This window comes from Neoarius graeffei, chromosome 13 (genome assembly GCF_027579695.1).
Source record: "Neoarius graeffei isolate fNeoGra1 chromosome 13, fNeoGra1.pri, whole genome shotgun sequence".
NCBI lineage: Eukaryota > Metazoa > Chordata > Actinopteri > Siluriformes > Ariidae > Neoarius > Neoarius graeffei.
Genome location: NC_083581.1, coordinates 80,249,931 through 80,271,719, shown reverse-complemented (window position 1 = coordinate 80,271,719; position 21,789 = coordinate 80,249,931). Strand labels below are relative to the sequence as shown.

General features: G+C 43.2%; 1 protein-coding gene across 1 annotated transcript in view; it reads right to left on the bottom strand.

The window, feature by feature from the left end:
- Positions 1 to 1,085: 1,085 nt before the first annotated feature.
- samhd1 (SAM domain and HD domain 1) overlaps positions 1,086 to 21,789 on the bottom strand; it is a 33,478-nt gene continuing 12,774 nt past the window's right edge. The window contains exons 9-16 of the mRNA XM_060938614.1: positions 19,607 to 19,715; positions 19,074 to 19,165; positions 13,354 to 13,469; positions 12,023 to 12,162; positions 8,085 to 8,174; positions 7,783 to 7,887; positions 5,095 to 5,232; positions 1,086 to 4,958 (exon numbers count right to left, since the gene is read on the bottom strand). Coding sequence (XP_060794597.1) covers positions 4,803 to 4,958; positions 5,095 to 5,232; positions 7,783 to 7,887; positions 8,085 to 8,174; positions 12,023 to 12,162; positions 13,354 to 13,469; positions 19,074 to 19,165; positions 19,607 to 19,715 — 946 coding nt within the window. The 3' untranslated portion in view covers positions 1,086 to 4,802. The remainder of the gene's footprint in view (positions 4,959 to 5,094; positions 5,233 to 7,782; positions 7,888 to 8,084; positions 8,175 to 12,022; positions 12,163 to 13,353; positions 13,470 to 19,073; positions 19,166 to 19,606; positions 19,716 to 21,789) is intronic.

Here is a 21,789-nt window from a genome sequence, read left to right as displayed (position 1 = left end):
ACCTTATGGTCCTTCCATTTTGTTGACTCTCCTGCCTCAGAGGCGCGAGTCACCGCGTCGTAAGAATGAGTGCAACAATCACGCGCACACATACAGGTGTTCCTATTAAAATGACCAGTGAGCGTGTACAATTTGGCTCACCATTTGAAATAAATGGACTAAAGAAAAATTGCTTTCAGACGTGTTTATGCTGATTACAGAGGGGAATCTACTCCAGGCCGTCCTCCTTTACTTGCTTTTTTCCAGCCAGCGGTCCTGTGTGCGATGGAGATGTGACGCACTTCCGAGTCGTTACAGGAAGTTGTCGAAAAGAGTATTGAGACCACTGAGCTCTAGCACCGGGCCATTTCCGGGAAATAAGAGTTTGGGTCGTGGCGCCAGCGTGTGTGTGTCAGCCTCGGTTCGGAGGCTTCAGTTTGGAAAACTGTAAGAGTAGAATAATATAAAGTACAGACACTTGGTATATTTTACTTCTGTGACTTAAACTGTTCATTTTTGGATCACGCTTCATTTTTGTGGCTCATAGAGTAAATACATATGCGATATTTACTGTAGGGACACGGGATCAGAAAACTATTTTATTTATAAGCAGGAGCCACACGGACCCTTAGGGGACCGATGTTTTTCATTTCTCTTCACTTTGCCTCATAGACATGAACGTGATGCTCAAGGTGTTTATTTTACTTTTCCCTGGGAATCCCACACGTGTCACCTTCCACCCAAGTTACAGAAAATCAGAATTTCTGAGATTTCTGTTTTTTTTTTATTTGTTTTTAAATCTCAAAATCATAAATGCATGACATTTAAAAATCTGAACAATCTTTTAGAAGGGAAATCTTTCCCAGATCATGTTCAAAGCAAAGACCAAAAAAATAAAGCAAAACTTAAAATGTATTAAATAAACTAGGACACACACACACACGCCTATTTTTTTATATTATTATTATTAAAAATCTCGAATGGTCATTACATTAGTGTTGTAGCTCCAGTGGAAAACTTGGACAAACTCTGACCATGGAGTCGATTATACATTTAATAAAAATTTAAGGAGTCTTTTTAAATTTTGGTGAAAGAATTAAACAGAATTCTTCTGAAACCCATTTTATTATTCAGCTACATTCAAGCCCAGTTTGTGCCATCACACCAAAATACCTTACAATCAAACCACACAACACCAAACAAGTTCTCCTCCCGTAATACTGTAAACGCTGTAACACCCGAGTGCATCACTTAAAACTGAGAACAAACAAAACCCTCACTCCAGGAATAAGATCCGAGGATCGCAGAGGTCAAACCCTGAAGGTTATTCACATGCAGAGTAAAAACAGCACCTATGACCTGGATATAAGTGTGTATACATTTAAAAAAAATAAAAACCAACCCCTAAAAGAAAAACAAAAGCAGCGTACAGTCCTGTGCAAGTGTCTTCAGCACATGTAAAGAAATCCTGTCAACCAAAAACATCTCATCTCATCATCTCTATCCGCTTTATCCTGTTCTACAGGGTCGCAGGCGAGCTGGAGCCTATCCCAGCTGACTACGGGCGAAAGGCGGGGTTCACCCTGGACAAGTCGCCAGGTCCAAAAACACCTTTTAAAAAATATATATGTTTCAGCATCTTTTTAAATAAACACCTTTAATCAGTGAGTCATAATAAATGAAACAGAGTCAGTATTTGGTGTGAGACGACCCTTTGCCTTATAAAGAAAAAAAATAATCCGTCTCAGGTCCAGTGAGGTCAGTTTTATGCGGAAATGATCTGTAGGTTTTCCTGAGCATCTTACAGAACCAGCCGCAGTTCTTCTGGACACTTTGACTGTCACACTCACTTCTTCATTTTACACCAAAACCCAGCAGCCTTCATTATGTTTTCTTTTTCCATCTGGAAAGTGTCTCTTATGGAATATGCTGCTCAGATACAAACTTTTTTTCTGTAACATTTAATTTTGGAAAAAAAAACGTTTGGACTCTAAAATGTTTTTGTACCGACTCAATGTAGCAGTCATCAAATAGAAATCTGTAACAAAGTTTGGATGGGGAGAAGAAAAAAAAAAAAAAGGGGGGGGGTGCCAGGACTTTTGCACAGTACTGTAGATATAAACATTCACTCGTATATTTTGAGTATGTGTGTACATTACACTGTGATGGGTCTGTGCGAGTGCACGAAGCTGAATTTTACGAGGCCTCTACTTAACATCGGTTACTTTTTTATTTTAGGAGTAGAATTAAATTAATTATTAAACACTTGTGCTGCTGTCAGACGAGGAACAGACGAGGAACAGACGAGGAACAGACGACCCTCAGGCACCGACCGTTTGGGTCAAAGATTTTTGGTGCATCTCTAGATAACTGAGGTTAACCTGATACTCATCTAATATACGAGTGCTAGGCGGAACACGTTGATCGTTCACGTTAAATCGGAGTACTCGCCGTTTTCCATCCTCTCAGAAATAAAGGCAGGAAACGCTTCTGTTCCTGACGGCAGTTTTGGTTTTTGGTCCCAGTAGTGTGTATCAGCTCACACCTGGGAACCCGCGTGTGCTGTACCTTCACCTCAACGATGCCATTTTACATCCTAAAGCAGTACAAACAAAAGTTTGGTGCCTTTATTTCCGAACAAACGCTACAAATGTGCGATGATGCAAGTGGGCGGAGCTTCCAAAGATTCACATGATGATTGGCTCACCTGCTGGATTCGGTGGGCCGGAAATAAGACGCCTGATCTTTTGGTGTTAAAACGAGGAGATGCTACAAGATTTGGCAAGTTTGCATTTATAATACAGACCATTACATGGGCGTGCAAAAGTTTGTACACCCATAATGTCTGTGTGAAGAAACGCATTTCTTTTTCATAACTGAAATGTGCATGCCTGCAACAAGAAAACATTAAAAAAATTAAATAAAATAAAAAAAAATAAAGGAAGGTTTAAAAATAATAATAAAAAAAAAAATCCTGAAAAGCCTTCCAGACCTGAAACAAATAAGACGGAGTAAGAAAAATCTGGCAGCAATGCAAAGAACTATTTATACATCAATTTATTTTTCCTGATTTACTCTACTTTTTAAATGATTTATTTAAATCTTTTGAATTTTATTTGTAATCTATTTTCTACCCCCCCTCAGCTCTGACCGTCCACGCCATCATCACTTTCTCTCACTCAATATATTTAAACCGCCAAAGAGTAAACAAATCAATTTACACAACAGTAATTACTCGCATTTCTCAGGTAAATTGAGCGCCGTCTCAGGAAGACACCGATCTAAAACGTCCTCTGCATCTCCAGGAAGTCTGTTCGAGCTCCTGATGTGTTCTTAATATTGCTCCTTCACATCATACGCGTCTAACACAGAGGTAAATCACGTGACGTGCCCCGCCCCGCCCCGCCCCGATCCCGCCGAGTGACCGGTGTTCTCTGGGTTAACGAGTAGGCGGGGCTTCAGCCACATAAGAATATGAAGAGTTTGACATCGTGGTGATCGTGAGCAAATGAAGTACGTGACTGAATGCATGTCAAGCTCCGCCCCCTGACCCTTCCTCTCAATAAAATCAGGATACGCAGACAGCATGAGCAAAATAACATTTTTAAAGCAAATAAATGGATCCTACAAAATATCTTAAAATGCAAAAATATATGTTAAAAAAAAGTGAAGAAAAACAGCACGCTTAAGGAGGACAAAGAGCGGAGATTTTACACAAACAAACAGAAAACATTTTCCTCTTAGTGGTAGTAAACGATTTTATCATAATAAGCAGAACTCCATCGAACCGGATCAGATCGAGGAGGCGTTTATAAGCAGGAAGTTTAGACCACATGTACACCTTTTTCTTCAGGATTGTTTTTTACCGGAACAGCAACAACTTCTGAGATTCAGACAGACATCACTCGATGTATTTTAGCTGCTGTAAAGCCGATAGACCCGTACTAACGATCCGCTACGGTTTACACTGAAGCGGATTATTTTTATTGTTGATCAACTGAATAGGCAGCGTTGTCAGGTAGTGAACGTTCTCTTCTCCGAGAGTAAAATCTGTCTGAGAAGGAAAACTGTCTTGTCCATGTCTCTTCTTCAGCTGAAAACATTTATATTGTTTGGTTCTTCTTAAATAAATACTTTAATTATATTTACACTGGTATCGCACTGTATTAGGGCTTGGCAATATGATCTACGATTGTCATCATGATAAATGGTATAATACGCCTTTTTGAGACATCGGTATTTTTAGAATTTTTTTTAATGATTATGAATGAAATGGAACTGAAATGAAACTGCTGATTGTTTCATTCAGTTGAAAATCTCCAGATTTTTCAATGTTAGAATTTAGTTCTTGTAGATGAAATCTATAAATATCAGATTCAGTTTTTTAATTTTAAAAACAAGGCATCACTTGTTTTCTTGGCAGTTTGTTTAACACATCACACATCAAGATACATGTGTTTTGTATTAAAGGTCCGTCAGGTATCGCTGGAGGATGTGTCTCATTTTGCCCAGCCCATGGACTTTATTATTATTATTATTATTATTATAAGCACCATGGACAGAATTTATGATTTAAAATAGTGTACCTGTGATGTATTGCGTCTACATTACATCCCCCCCCAGATCTTACCTTCCTGTCATTTACTGCCACTAGAAGGAAAATATTTAAAGCGCTCTCTAGTGGCGATTGGGATTTTTTTTTGGGGGGGAAGGAAAGAAAAAGAGAGAAAAAGAGAGAAAAACAGAGAAGCTGCCAACAAACCAACAAAAACCTACTGAGCCTGAGCAATTTTTTTTCATCCTGCCAGCAGGAGGCGCCAACACTAGGCTGGTTTCTGTTTCGTACAATGGAACAGGTTTGCTTTTACGCTTTCTCCACCATTGATCCTTATTCGATCTCTGGTCTCATCATCATCATCATCATCCTCCTGCCAGTCATGCTTTAGTGGAGTGAGCTCTGGTGCAGTGATATCACCATCCTACACACACACACACACACACACACACACACACGCACACGATTAAGCGGGAGGTGAATATTCAGTTGCAGTCATTCCTCTGATGTAACGTGAGTTGGTGATTTTAGAGAAACATCTGCAGCGTGCGGATCGTTACCTGCGGTTTGGAGAAGTTTCTGTTAATGCACCACTGCACAAAGTACTTCCTCGCCGCTTCCAGATTCTTCTCATCTGTTTTTTTGCAGTAAACTCTGATCAGCTGCTCGGCAAATTGCTCCGGCAGCAACTTGGACACCTGCAGGAGTAAAAACACACAGCAGTGCACAGCGTGCTCACGCGACAATTCACTGCTCTACAGCGTCATGTATTACTCAGGAGCCCGTGTACACACCGCTCCTTACACACAGACAAGTGGAAAAGTTGTGTTTATTCTGTACATGTTTGGGTTGATGATTCGGAGAATAAAAAGAGTTGCGGTGCATCGTGGGAAATCATGAGCACAACAGATAATTAACAGTTATTCCATGAAATCGAGTCGTACATGAACAGACAGCGCTATAATCCATGTACGATGAGATTGAGTGGAATAACTGTTTTATTCTCTCCACATTCACTGGATTTTGAGAAACTGAGCCTTTTTATACAACCCCGATTCCAAAAAAGTTGGGACAAAGTACAAATTGTAAATAAAAACAGAATGCAATAATTTACAAATCTCAAAAACTGATATTGTATTCACAATAGAACATAGACAACATATCAAATGTCGAAAGTGAGACATTTTGAAATTTCATGCCAAATATTGGCTCATTTGAAATTTCATGACAGCAACACATCTCAAAAAAGTTGGGACGGGGCAATAAGAGGCTGGAAAAGTTAAAGGTACAAAAAAGGAACAGCTGGAGGACCAAATTGCAACTCATGAGGTCAATTGGCAATAGGTCATTAACATGACTGGGTATAAAAAGAGCATCTTGGAGTGGCAGCGGCTCTCAGAAGTAAAGATGGGAAGAGGATCACCAATCCCCCTAATTCTGCGCCGACAAATAGTGGAGCAATATCAGAAAGGAGTTCGACAGTGTAAAATTGCAAAGAGTTTGAACATCTCATCATCTACAGTGCATAATATCATCAAAAGATTCAGAGAATCTGGAAGAATCTCTGTGCGTAAGGGTCAAGGCCGGAAAACCATACTGGGTGCCCGTGATCTTCGGGCCCTTAGACGCCACTGCATCACATACAGGCATGCTTCTGTATTGGAAATCACAAAATGGGCTCAGGAATATTTCCAGAGAACATTATCTGTGAACACAATTCACCGTGCCATCCGCCGTCGCCAGCTAAAACTCTATAGTTCAAAGAAGAAGCCGTATCTAAACACGATCCAGAAGCGCAGACGTCTTCTCTGGGCCAAGGCTCATTTAAAATGGACTGTGGCAAAGTGGAAAACTGTTCTGTGGTCAGACGAATCAAAATTTGAAGTTCTTTATGGAAATCAGGGACGCCGTGTCATTCGGACTAAAGAGGAGAAGGACGACCCGAGTTGTTATCGGCGCTCAGTTCAGAAGCCTGCATCTCTGATGGTATGGGGTTGCATTAGTGCGTGTGGCATGGGCAGCTTACACATCTGGAAAGACACCATCAATGCTGAAAGGTATATCCAGGTTCTAGAGCAACATATGCTCCCGTCCAGACGACGTCTCTTTCAGGGAAGACCTTGCATTTTCCAACATGACAATGCCAAACCACATACTGCATCAATTACAGCATCATGGCTGTGTAGAAGAAGGGTCCGGGTACTGAACTGGCCAGCCTGCAGTCCAGATCTTTCACCCATAGAAAACATTTGGCGCATCATAAAACGGAAGATACGACAAAAAAGACCTAAGACAGTTGAGCAACTAGAATCCTACATTAGACAAGAATGGGTTAACATTCCTATCCCTAAACTTGAGCAACTTGTCTCCTCAGTCCCCAGACGTTTACAGACTGTTGTAAAGAGAAAAGGGGATGTCTCACAGTGGGAAACATGGCCTTGTCCCAACTTTTTTGAGATGTGTTGTTGTCATGAAATTTAAAATCACCTAATTTTTCTCTTTAAATGATACATTTTCTCAGTTTAAACATTTGATATGTCATCTATGTTCTATTCTGAATAAAATATGGAATTTTGAAACTTCCACATCATTGCATTCCGTTTTTATTTACAATTTGTACTTTGTCCCAACTTTTTTGGAATCGGGGTTGTATTTTGCAAATTCAATAAATAAAAAATGTCCAACAAAATTTCTGCTTAGAAAGTAAACAAACTGGCGAAATGACGAACAATTTGTGAAAAATGTGATAAAAATAATTCTTGAAAAATAAGATATGTTTTTACCATCAAATACTTTTATTCTGTATTTTGTTGCTTTTTTTTGTATTTTGGGGTTTTTGTTTTCGAGTAGAGTTTTTATTTCATCCTCAGCTGGTTCAGTAACGCGCGCCATCATTTTGTTTTTCTCTACTCACGGTATAAGAGCTGATAGCCTAGTAGTAGAGTAGCCAATCAGAGTGTGCGATTGCTCATATCCAGTGACTGTGGATGGAATAAACTGTATTAAGCGCTCATACAGCTAGAAAGTAGAAAAATCCCTAAAAGAGTGCACTGTAGAAGACGAGGAGGAGAAGCAGAAGATGCTCAGAAATCAGTAGGAATAGAAGATGAGGGAAGAAGAGCAAAATTAGGACAAAAAGGAAGGAAAATAGGAGAGAGAGAGAGAGAGGGGGGGGGGAGGAAAGAATTAAAAGAAGAAGAAAACAGACGTGATGTTTGGGAGAGTATGTGCAGTCCTGTGCCGAGTACCTGGTTCTTGCGGATCTTGATAGCTTTCGTGGGCTCCTTCTTGCAGTAGAAGTAAACATTGTTCACAGGGTTCTTCTCCTTCATTCCATAATCCATACAAATCACCTGCCACATCATCAGCGAGAGTCACATCACTGTACACACTAATAAACCACTCCCACATTCACAGCAGAACCCTCCACACACCGCGGCCTTTAACCTGGAATACACTCAGACGCTGGCAAGGCAGAAGGCGAGCCGCTTTCGCTCCGAACATGGAGAGAGAGGAAAAATATAAATAAAAGGAGATTTTCTTTACTTACATTTATGACAAAGTCCTCAGGCTTCAAATCCACCTCGATGCCATCAGGTTTACACTCAGACACTTCGCGAGACCACTCAGGCAACATCTCCTAAAGAGAGAGCACACCGACATTAACGCTTCATAAATCAAATAACGCTTCATTCTGAAAACGAATGAATATGAACGCTATGAGCTGCTCGCTAGGATCAACGGTTAACTTGACTGTTTTATTAGTCGGCACGCTCGCTGGCTGTGAAAATTGTTCATGCAGACACTCGTTTAATTTTCAAAACCTGTCATTGCTTAATTCTTGAATATTTTCCTCATTAAAAATCTCATAATCTGGTTAAGATCTGTTCGGTGCTTTGGGAGTAACAGCAGGCTGAAGTCGGTACAACAGAGTAAAAACTCTGCTCACGGGACGGCGGGAAACTGCCGGTGATTTTCTTTTTGAGTCATGGGAAAGCGGTCAGGCTCTCTCTCTCTCTCTCTCTCTCCTGATCGGTTTCCCACTGGATTACTCGTCAATATCAATCAGATCACTTTTATAGGGATGTTCTCTCGCTCTCACTGTTTCTGATGAAGGATTCAGCAAAATTTTCCCTCTGCTAGTTTTGATGTTCTGATTCACGGGAGACTTTGAAGTGAGTTTTCAGAGCTTTACCTACTTATTTTTCCAAATCAAACTGATTCCTGTAAATAAATAACTATTGAGAATATAACTGAAGTTGTTTTGATGAAAAATATTGAGATCTTAGTGGTCGGAATGAGATTTTAAAAACCCGGAAGTCAGAAACGCGAGTGTCGATTTCAGCTCAGTTAATGTGAATTGTTTATTGGATGTGGATCAGACAGTTTTTTTGAGGTTCGCCTTGAAAGCTGTGAATATTAATCAAAATAATCATTTATGTTCTTTCATATAAACACTAGTCGGCCCTACTGAGAAATACAAAAGACCCACAGAGCACAGAGGGGATTAGAAATAATCTTATATTACATTTTTATCGAGTGTACAGATTTAAGATTTTTATCAAATACTAATTAAATACTCATTTACAAAATTTGTTTTTACTAATTTTTCCAACTTTGTATTCAGTATATAACCGTCTATGTTCCTGCTAATTTGTGTGTAAATATCTTGAAAAATAGAAAAAAAAATTATGAAGAAAAAAAAAACATTTGATCTCAATGATCAAAGTTTTGTCTAATCTAATTAGTTAATGAGGCCCATTTTGAACCATGTGACCCTCATACAGAATATTACAGCCGTTTTCTAAAAATTAAGCCATTTTTCCCAGACTTTGATTTGTAATATCTCAATAATTCTGTAAAAAGTCTGTTACTCTGCATTCAATGACAGCAGTTTCAAGCAACCGAGTGAATCTTTACCTGATATTCCTAATATAATAATTACAGTGATGTATTCAGTCAAATGAAGGGTAAAAATACAGAGCTGGAAAAGGGCACTCAGATTAGGCTTGAGCCCTTGATGCACCGAAATTTCTCCAGCTTCCTTGAATTGTTTAACAGCCCCATTATGCACCTAAAACTCTGAAGTATCCAAATCCCTTCCTATCTTTCTTCGAGGAACATGGTTTTTAAACATTTCAATAATTATCACACGTGTTGATAAACTGAAGATCCTCAGCTCATCTTTACTCCTCAGAGACTCGGCCTTTCCTGGAGACTGATTTTGTACCATATTACAACCCCGATTCCAAAAAAGTTGGGACAAAGTACAAATTGTAAATAAAAACGGAATGCAATGATGTGGAAGTTTCAAAATTCCATATTTTATTCCGAATAGAACATAGATGACATATCAAATGTTTAAACTGAGAAAATGTATCATTTAAAGAGAAAAATTAGGTGATTTTAAATTTCATGACAACAACACATCTCAAAAAAGTTGGGACAAGGCCATGTTTCCCACTGTGAGACATCCCCTTTTCTCTTTACAACAGTCTGTAAACGTCTGGGGACTGAGGAGACAAGTTGCTCAAGTTTAGGGATAGGAATGTTAACCCATTCTTGTCTAATGTAGGATTCTAGTTGCTCAACTGTCTTAGGTCTTTTTTGTCGTATCTTCCGTTTTATGATGCACCAAATGTTTTCTATGGGTGAAAGATCTGGACTGCAGGCTGGCCAGTTCAGTACCCGGACCCTTCTTCTACGCAGCCATGATGCTGTAATTGATGCAGTATGTGGTTTGGCATTGTCATGTTGGAAAATGCAAGGTCTTCCCTGAAAGAGACGTCGTCTGGATGGGAGCATATGTTGCTCTAGAACCTGGATATACCTTTCAGCATTGATGGTGTCTTTCCAGATGTGTAAGCTGCCCATGCCACACGCACTAATGCAACCCCATACCATCAGAGATGCAGGCTTCTGAACTGAGCGCTGATAACAACTCGGGTCGTCCTTCTCCTCTTTAGTCCGAATGACACGGCGTCCCTGATTTCCATAAAGAACTTCAAATTTTGATTCGTCTGACCGCAGAACAGTTTTCCACTTTGCCACAGTCCATTTTAAATGAGCCTTGGCCCAGAGAAGACGTCTGCGCTTCTGGATCGTGTTTAGATACGGCTTCTTCTTTGAACTATAGAGTTTTAGCTGGCGACGGCGGATGGCACGGTGAATTGTGTTCACAGATAATGTTCTCTGGAAATATTCCTGAGCCCATTTTGTGATTTCCAATACAGAAGCATGCCTGTATGTGATGCAGTGCCGTCTAAGGGCCCGAAGATCACGGGCACCCAGTATGGTTTTCCGGCCTTGACCCTTACGCACAGAGATTCTTCCAGATTCTCTGAATCTTTTGATGATATTATGCACTGTAGATGATGATATGTTCAAACTCTTTGCAATTTTACACTGTCGAACTCCTTTCTGATATTGCTCCACTATTTGTCGGTGCAGAATTAGGGGGATTGGTGATCCTCTTCCCATCTTTACTTCTGAGAGCCGCTGCCACTCCAAGATGCTCTTTTTATACCCAGTCATGTTAATGACCTATTGCCAATTGACCTAATGAGTTGCAATTTGGTCCTCCAGCTGTTCCTTTTTTGTACCTTTAACTTTTCCAGCCTCTTATTGCCCCTGTCCCAACTTTTTTGAGATGTGTTGCTGTCATGAAATTTCAAATGAGCCAATATTTGGCATGAAATTTCAAAATGTCTCACTTTCGACATTTGATATGTTGTCTATGTTCTATTGTGAATACAATATCAGTTTTTGAGATTTGTAAATTATTGCATTCCGTTTTTATTTACAATTTGTACTCTGTCCCAACTTTTTTGGAATCGGGGTTGTATGATTACAGTCACTGGTTTCACATCATCATTATTTAATGGTTTTCTCTCATTACTCGCCCTAAACTGCCCCCAGACTAACTTTTTTTTGGAATGTATTGTAGGACTGAAACGCAGGAATGGATGTGCATTAACAAATGAAATAAAGAATGAAGTTGAACAACAAAGCATGAAACATGTCGGGTAGATTTTGTCCGCAATGAAATACAAATCAAAGTCAATTTAGAAATCAATTATGTGTGTGTCTGTTTTCCCCACCGTCCCAACCCTTTCTGATCTGGGGTTATGATAAGTCGGTTCGGAGCAGTGCGGCGTCCGTGGGGAAACGTGTTTATTTAGAGCGTGTGCTGTGTTGATTAGTCATCTCACTCTCACACAAAAGCAGGATCAAGTTTTCATCTGGGTGTTGGAACCAGTTTTAACCATCATGTGATTCATCTCATAATAATTCCTGCACCTTACAGTAAACAGTGAAGTTAAAATAAAGACAAGTTGAAGTCACATCTCTAGAACGTTCTCGTCTCGAACCACGTTTTCCTTCCCTGTTCCATCAACGAGCATCAACTCCGTAACTGCTGTCACTCAGGACGCAACCCAAACCCAACAGATAACAGTCACTGCGTACGTGAGCGTTGTGACCTCTGACCTGTGACACGTTATAGTAGGAGTCCGGTGTCGTCTGCCCCACGCATTTGTACAGACGTCTGCACAGGATGTTCTGCAGGATGTCCTGAGCTTCAGACAGCGCTGGATCAGACGAGTACAGGATCTGCTCGAAAATGTGATCTGTCCGGAGGTTTAAACAAAAACCACACACCTCACTCACCGTTTACACGGCAGTGCAACACACAACATGTAAAACATTACTGTGGAAGAAACACATCAGCGTTACTTGTTGCGGTTATTTTTTGTCATTTTATTTAGAAGCTGTGTGCACGGTTAATTAGGCCTGAGCAAAATTACGATCACGATAAACACCACCACGATACACCGTACAGTGACAGCGTGATTTTTATTTTTTTGTGAGCTTTAAGATTAAACCCCTCCCCTCTTGCCTTGAAGTACTGTATGATGTCCTGGTCACGTCTCCCAGACCAGCTGTGAGTAAAGAATTAAAGCTAGAGAGCATGTTCAATACGCTGTGTGTGAGTAGTGAACTCACCCTTCACTAAAGCAGCTGCCCAAATATCAAACTGCATTAAATATTGTGATGAATTGTGCAACTCATCATCATTATGCAGGGCTTTCCCCAGAAAAACACATCAGAGCAGGGCTAATGGTGCGGAGCCCAGAGGGCCCCAAGGGCTGCTGGGGGGGTCCGGGGGCGTGCTCCCCGGAAAAAAGTTTGAAATTAGAGACTTCAAAACGGTGCGTTCTGGTGGCATCTTCGGCTGATTTCAGCACAATTCAACATTATTACACTGGCTGGTTTTTACCTTGTCAAATATGCAAGGGGCAAAACTAGATTTGAAATGAAAACACTCCGGTGCACGCTTCTTCATTCTCCAATTCCAGGATGCCAGGAACAAAAATCAAAGTCAAAAATCACACACACCACCATCTAGTGACCAGCGCTGAGAATGTGGTTTTATGTATGGATGCAAATGGCAGCGAGTGCACGCAGCCAAACCCTTTATTTTCACTTCTGGGTCGAGTCCCAGGATGGTCCAGACCTAAAACATTACAATATCTTGCTGTTTGTATAGTGATTATTCATTTTCAGAGGGGAATAGGAGATATTTAGGTGCAAAAAGTACTCTGCATTGTGCAATTTATGGCATTGATTTTTTTTTTGGGGGGGGGGTGTAAGTGATAGCACGGCGCTGGCGCCTCACGGCACGGCGCTGGCGCCTCACGGCACGGCGCTGGCGTTTCACGGCACGGCGCTGGCGCCTCACGGCACGGCGCTGGACAGCTGCGTATCCACACTTTGGGGAAAGCCCTGTCATGTGTACTAAAATCTGATCATGATCTGACCTGTGAGTTTGGTGTAAGCCTCCATGTCCTCAATGGCTTCTGACATTCTGTACATCTTTCCTGAAGAGCCCCGAATCTTAATGTAAGGATCGGCCTTCTCCAAAGCTTCGGTTATCCTAAAACACACACACACACATGATTTTTTTCAGCATGCATCACGCTATTCGGCTCTGTTCAGACCTGATGGTGTTCAAAACAGAAGGTTGCTGCCTTGTTGAAGTAATATGGGGAAGCCATGGCCTAATGTTTCAAGAAGCAGCTGTGGGTCACTGGTTTGATTCCCTGGACCAGCAGGAATGGCTGAAGTGCACTTGAGCAAGGCACCGAACCCCCACCTGCTCCCCAGGTACACTGCACATTGCTCTGGATAAGAGCACCTGCTAAACACCTGGAATGTAAACGCCCCATAAGGCAGGACTTTCAGCTGAAGGCATCTTCTTAGGATGTTCATTTTGAGTGACCTTTTAAAATAGCATTTACAGTAGCGTGTGACATCAAGCACACCATGTCGCTAGTTCACAAAGAAACAGATTCCTCACAAATCACATTAAAAAAAAAAAATGTATTTGGTGAGAGTTACAGGGTTATACGATTATAGTACTATATTTCTCGGTCACATTTCAAAAACTAAAGTGGGGTGGGAAAAAAAATTCCTAAAAACTTATTTGTATCCAAAATCACTGACATTTTTTTTTTTTTGTCCCCCCCTCCAATATTACTTGAGGGAGCTGCTGCACAGATCTTTGTGATCGAGGATACATCTATATTGCCTTTGAATGCACCGGAGAAGACAGGAAATGAGAACTCTGTTTCAAACTGTCCTCGATGCCTTGCTGTGTTGTTAGACATCCTCCTGAGGCAGCATTTTCCCGTTTCAAATGCATAATAACACTCTGTTCCAATACTTTTGCCCACCTAACCTTTGCATGGTCTGCCCCCAAAGGTGCCATGTCCTGAGCTGTTGAACACTTCTAGATGAAATGAAAGCTGAAATTGTGATCCATCAGTTCATATTCATCAGGCATTCCAATACTTTTGGAGGAAAGTGTGTCTCCCCCCCAGAAGTCTGAGAACACAAGTGAAAACGCTTTCATTTGATTATTTCCTAGTTTAATGCAATACTTTTTTTTTTTTTATTAGAAATTATATTACTGGACACTTGAGTGAAAAGTTGAATCTTTGAAACATTTTAATGAAGTTCAGAGTTTCTTCATATTTGGTACTTTAATGACCGCGTGCACGCGAGCGGACATGGGCGCCACAAGTTTGTGCAAAATCTAATAATCCATTTCAGATCCCTGTCTGAACACGTGCTTCAATGGAAGAGAGATTAGACATGAGGAAAATCAGACCTTCTGTACAAAGCAGCTCACGTGGTCAACATCATGGTCAAAAAAAAAAAATCTGCTTACATTTAAATATGGACTGAAATAGTGCAGGATCTCCAATATTCAACTTTCTAAAGAAATATTTCTAAACCTAAATACTTCTAAAATCTTCTGCTCGTTTCTGATTTGTAAATGGCACAAACAAACAAAGGAACAAAAGACAGAGTGATAAGATATTGTTTAAAAAATTAAAAAAAAAAACTTGGAAAATGAGCAGAATGTCAAGGGCGTAGCCTCACATCTGTCCTGCCATCAAAACATCAAACAGAACCGAACTGTGACGATGTGAGAGGACCAACCTCCACAACAAACTGCTTACTACAGGAACATCAACAAAAGGACCACGTTTTATTCCTCAAGAGAAGATCGACCCAAAACATCCATCAGAACTGAATTTGGATGAGAAATGAGAGGAAATACAATTCGAGTGAAAAGCCTGGAAAATTCATTATTCTGGCCCAATTAGAAACTTGTTAGCAAAAATTAGACAAAACAACCGAGTTCTGTGCGGAGTGATGAGGCCTTTCAAACAAAACGACTGGAACTGAAATCCGTGGAGAACTGACGGAGGAGATACGATTTAACTGAATTGTGGACGATGGACGACGCCACGGCAACAGATCATCGACCTCATGGACGGATGAGATAATAAAAGGAAAGAAATGTCTAATCAGCAGCATCGTAAGTTTCTGTAATAAGGCAAAGTCTGGACATACAGGGACCGTTATCAGCAGATTTGCGTTTATAGACATGTAGTAAAGCTCTGTGTGTGTGTGTGTCTGTGTGTGTGTGTGTCTGTGTGTGTGTGTGTGTGTGTGTGTGTTTTTTGATCCATTACTTTATTCATTTTCAAACTAGAAAACACTTATTGATCACATCGAAAATGTATTTGGGGGCGGCGGCACACACACACACACACACACACACACACTCACTCCCCTTTTTATGGGGAGGAGGAAAAGGGGGGGAAGAAAAGGGGGGCTCACATCCATCTCACAACTGCAGCCATCAAATCTGATTCCTTTACTCAGTTTCTGTAAATAGCCAGTAAGCGTATACGGGTGCTTTCACACCAGCAGCAGTTGGTGCGCACTAAACAGTCCATTCGAACCACAAGCTCTTAGTTCAGTTCGTTTTCGTCAGTGTGAAAGCATCAGTTGCACTCGGGTGCGCACTAAATCAAACGGACCGAGACCTCCAAAAAGGGGTGGTCTCGGTCCGCTTGATTCCGCACTAAATGTCAACCTCTGGCGCGGTCCCTCTGGCGCGGTCCCTCTGGCGCGGTCCCTCTGGCGCGAACGCGAACCCGGACCAAATCAAGTCTAAATGAACTATTCGAAATGCATCACGGGAGGAAGGAAGGAGTAAACATGCCGCACACCGCCAACCGTGGGCTAACCCAGAAGTTCAAGCCCTCATCGACATCTGGCAGACGAACACATAAATGAACAACTATCGTCGACCCATAAGAACAGTGAAATCTTTGCTATGTTTAGCAAACGGCTGAGGGAAAAGGGATATGACCGGTCAACGGAGCAATGCCGGATAAAGGTGAAGAAGCTTCGCCAGAAGTACATCCAAGTCCGCGACGCACTTCTCAAAACAGGAAGTAGCGTGAAAGAAAAGGACAAATTCATCTGGTTTGACCAAGTCGACCAAATACTGGGAACAAAGCCAGCCGTCGATCCGGTGGATGTGGTGGAGAATGAAGACCGTCACACTGATCAGAGGCCTTTATCACCTACCGCCTCATCGGACGTGGCCCACACATCTGACCCAGATGTTGAGGATGGGGAGTCATTTTTCCCGCTTTTGTTTATTATTATTATTATTATTATTATTAAGGCAAAATAACACAATTTATGTCCATAAATGAATAGGTTATAGGCTAAAGCTTAATTTGCGTGCTGCGTGGATATTGTTCTGATGCAGCTGCTACTAACATAATTAGGCTATGTAATTTTTTTCTGACTGTGATCCTCATAAAAGTGATATTTTACAAATCTTCATAAAATAAACTAATAAAATTCGTTAAAGTAAGTCATTTGGTGATTCCTAAGCCACTCAGTTAAACCACATCTGCTCTGCAGTGCTCTGCTTGCGAGGCTGCGAGTGTTTTTTCCCACAGTGTGCTGTGTTAGTTGATCAGCTGTGTTGCGTTTTACCAGCGCACAGCTCGCAAACACACGTTTACATGTTTTAACCTATGAAATTAATAATCAAAATACAAAAAAAAAAGGTTTTCACAAAGCAAAAGACTGCAAGTAGTCAATATCAGTCACCCTGCCTTTTTGGTGAGGTGGAGCTGGGAGGATATGGCGAGGTGGGAGGATACGGAGAGGCGGAGCTGGGAGGATATGGCGAGGTGGGAGGATACGGAGAGGCGGAGCTGGGAGGATATGGCAAGGTGGGAGGATACGGAGAGGTGGAGCTGGGAGGATATGGCGAGGTGGGAGGATACGGAGAGGTGGAGCTGGGAGGATATGGCGAGGTGGGAGGATATGGCGAGATGGGAGGATATGGCGAGGCGGAGATGGGAGGATATGGCAAGGTGGGAGGATATGGAGAGGTGGAGCTGGGAGAATAAGGCGAGGTGGGAGGATATGGAGAGGTGGAGCTGGGAGAATAGGGCGAGGTGGGAGGATATGGCAAGATGGGAGGATATGGAGAGGCGGAGCTGGGAGGATATGGCGAGGCGAAGCTGGGAGGATATGGCAAGGTGGGAGGATATGGAGAGGTGGAGCTGGGAGAATAGGGCGAGGTGGGAGGATATGGCAAGATGGGAGGATATGGAGAGGCGGAGCTGGGAGGATATGGCGAGGCGGAGATGGGAGGATATGGCAAGGTGGGAGGATATGGAGAGGTGGAGCTGGGAGAATAGGGCGAGGTGGGAGGATATGGCGAGATGGGAGGATATGGAGAGGCGGAGCTGGGAGGATATGGTGAGGCGAAGCTGGGAGGATATGGCAAGGTGGAAGGATATGGTGAGGTGGGAGGATATGGCGAGCTGGGAGGATATGGCAAGGTGGGAGGATATGGTGAGGTGGGAGGATATGGCGAGGCAGAGCTGGGAGGATATGGCGAGCTAGGAGGATATGGCGAGCTGGGAGGATATGGCGAGCTGGGAGGATATGGCGAGCTGGGAGGATATGGCGAGGTGGGAGGATATGGCGAGCTGGGAGGATATGGCGAGCTGGGAGGATATGGAGAGGCGGAGCTGGGAGGATATGGCGAGCTGGGAGGATATGGCGAGCTGGGAGGATATGGAGAGGCGGAGCTGGGAGGATATGGCGAGCTGGGAGGATATGGCGAGCTGGGAGGATATGGAGAGGTGGAGCTGGGAGGATATGGCGAGCTGGGAGGATATGGTGAGCTGGGAGGATATGGAGAGGCGGAGCTGGGAGGATATGGCGAGCTGGGAGGATATGGCGAGCTGGGAGGATATGGAGAGGTGGAGCTGGGAGGATATGGCGAGCTGGGAGGATATGGCGAGCTGGGAGGATATGGAGAGGTGGAGCTGGGAGGATATGGCGAGCTGGGAGGATATGGCGAGCTGGGAGGATATGGCGAGCTGGGAGGATATGGCGAGGCGGAGCTGGGAGGATATGGCGAGGCGGAGCTGGGAGGATATGGCGAGCTGGGAGGATATGGCGGGATCACAGGTTGCCTGACAGTAGGCTGTGGTTGCTGATCTGACTGTGATGGGTGATGTGGTTGTGAGGGTCGGACCCTAGAGGTTGTGGGTGGAGTTGAGGTGTTCCAGGAGGGCACTGCAGATGAGTGATGTTGAGAATTTACCAAAGTGCTAAAAAGCTGCAAAATCATCTGGTTACCAGCTTATTGTTGCAGCTGCAGAGCCTGAAATCACCGTTCCTCTGCTTCCTGTTGAGCCTTCAGCAATCTCTCAAAGCCAGCAGCCTTCGGCGAATCCAGTATATCCGCAGATTGTTCTCCAGCTGCAGCCGCGACTCATTCCGCAACTGGATATTTTGCCAGAAATGGGTAATGTTGACGATATAAAAAGCAAGGACCAGCGCAACAAACAGTGTGTGAACGCGTCGCTCCACTGTGAAAGTTCAAATTGGCGCTTATTTCCACCGGAAGATGACGAAATGTCATTCAGACCAATCTGGTTCGTGTGCATGTGTGAGCGCAGACCACACGCAGTCTGTATGCTACAATGTAACAGTTTCACTGCCTGGTGCGGACCAAACGGTCGAGCTCGCGGTGTGAAAGCGCCCTCAGTGTCAGAATGCTGTGTGTATTTCAGATGTGCGGCGCAGCAGGTCGACCCCGAGTGGGATCACTGCTCAGTACGGCGAGTGCACTCACATGACCTCGATGATGTTGCCCACTTTGTGCTGGTACGCTCGGCGATGCAGACAGTTCCGTGTGTGAAACATATCATACAGATCACCTACTTCCTGTGGGACACACACACACACACACACACACACACACACACACACACACAGCCTTCAGTGCTCAGCTACACAAAAACACACCACAGTCTTCCCCACCCCGAGGTCAGTACAAAACCCTCTCTTCAGCCCTGGCACGCACACACACGCGCACACACACACACACACACACACACACACACACACACACACAGCTTGAGAAATGTCTGAAAACTCAATTCCATGCTGATAAACTCAAGGTAACAGGAGCTTGAACAAACAACCAGAACTGTTGAGCATGCAGTGCCTTAACTTTCAGGAAGTGCAAACTCACCTGCTTTAGAAACTTTAAGGCATTTTGTTTGTATTGATAAATATTTGGCAAGAAAACAGAGCGGGTCTTTATGGGGTTCCCCCCCACTTTTCTAGAATGAAAATGCAAAGCATTGTGGGAACGGACTGTACCTTGTCTCTGGTGCAGATGTGTTTTTTGCCCTTCACATCACACACTCGAGCGAACTTGAGGAAGCGACGGTAGTCCGAGTTGTTCTGGATGCCCAGGTGATAGCAGTCTCTGGTTTGGAGAATAATCACATTACATTTAGTGGACACTGTAATCCACAACTGCGTACAACGAGTGCAAAGGTCAGGGACATGAAGTGCTGAACTTCTACAAGAAAGTTCTGAAGAAGCGCCAGCAATACCGAGTGCAATATTCTGCTGAAGTAACAAAACTCAAACAGCCAAGGAAACAAACCAACCGTATAAAGTACTCAAACAGCTAACCGCACGCGAGACCGGACACCGTGTGGGTTGGTCGGGGGGGCGGGGCAACCTGAAGGAGGCGAGGCTTCAGTCCGCACTTGAAGGTGGTCAGGGACTCGGCAGATCGGACCTCAGCGGGAAGGGTCCCTGTTGGTGGAATGACCAGGACAGACCGCAGTCTTGAGTGGGCGGGGCAGGAGCAGAGAGGAGGAGGGGCCAGGCAACCAGTAGCAGAATAAACTTTACATTACCTGACTTCTACAAGGCATGAATGGGGATTGAACCCATGATCTTCAGTTTACAAGACTAAAGGCCAATTTATGCTGACAACGCAGTCCTCGCAGATGGCGTCTGTGTAGCCCCCCCCCCCCTTCGCAGACGCTCTGCACGCACCTCCCAAAAACTGTGACCACCGCAGAAGCCTCGCAGACAGCGTCACAGACAAGAGGGCTCTGATTGGTCCACTCTACATCCGCTGTACACACACTTCCGCTTCCCTACTTTCCCGGTTTGGTTTGTTTTCACGACCGCCATTTTTAAAAACACGAGCGAAGATGGAGCAGCACGAAGAGCGGTTGATCGAGGAAGTGAGGAAGTACGGACATCTATACGACTCCAGTTCTAGTCATTATAAGTAACCGGAGGATAAACACTCCACTAACCACACCCACCAACTACTCCTAGCAATTTCGCAACTTCGCGCCCCCTTGCGTTGTGGCGGTGAATAACATCGCGCACGCCTATTACTCCCCGCTCAACGATAAATTACAACTGTCTGCGAAAAGCTATCTGCGAAAGCCTTGTCGCAAGAGCATGCAGAGGCCCTTACACCTTCCCACTTGGCCACAACAACAACAAATCGCTCCTTTTGGGGATTTAACTCAAATAATCCTTAATGTCGAAATTCGACATCACACTACACAAAAACGTCAGATCACCCATCCTCTCCCACACCCTGAAATGGTGCAATACCAGTCCAGTCATGCGCCAACATCTGGTTTCTACCCGACTGGTCCCAGAGCTCCCACTGTCCAACCCTCCGCCCGCTAACTGATGAAAGAGCTGAAGTTCCCCGAGCCATGATGAACAGGAAACAGACTGCCTTTGTGCTGAGCAAACAAAAACCAGCCACAGTATTTTAAACTCATCAGTTTACGAGCTTTATTTTTGAGTCCACAGACGTTTTCAGGAGAAAAACTTCAAATGTTTTCGCTGCTTAAACACGGTGAAGGAACCTGACAAAGAAAAACACTGTGTGGAAAATATTACATTCCATAAAACAGCAACGAAAATTTAAACATGCGTCAAACAACTCACCGACTGCATGACTTGACCCCCCAAAAAAATCCTGACTTTCCATGTCTGGAATAGACGTCATTATAATTCTCTGATATTCCAGATATCTCTATAATTCTAGTACCGTAAATCTCTAACGCTATAATTACTACAGCTATAAAAATACGGTATATAATTCTGACTCATGGGACCCCTGTGGTTCCCTCCATCCGATTTCTGTCCACATTTGGTCTTGATTTTAATTCCCCAGCACCAGTCAAAAGTTTGTACACCTACTCTACTCGTTCACAGATTTTTCTCTATTTTTTTTTATTCTCTAGTGTAGAACAATACTGAAGCATCAAAGCGATGAAATAACATCTGGAACATATATGGACTTGTGATTTAAAGACCCCCCAAGTTGGCTGTTTTATATTCTTCAGCGTATCCAGCGTTTCCCTTGATGACGCTTTGTACACTATTGTCCTTCTCTTAAGCAGCTTCATGAGGGAGTCACCTGGAACGCTTTTCAATGAACAGCTGTGTCTCGCCATTAGTGGACGAGTTTCTCGCCGCCTTAATGCGTTTGAGCTCAAAGAGTAAACAAT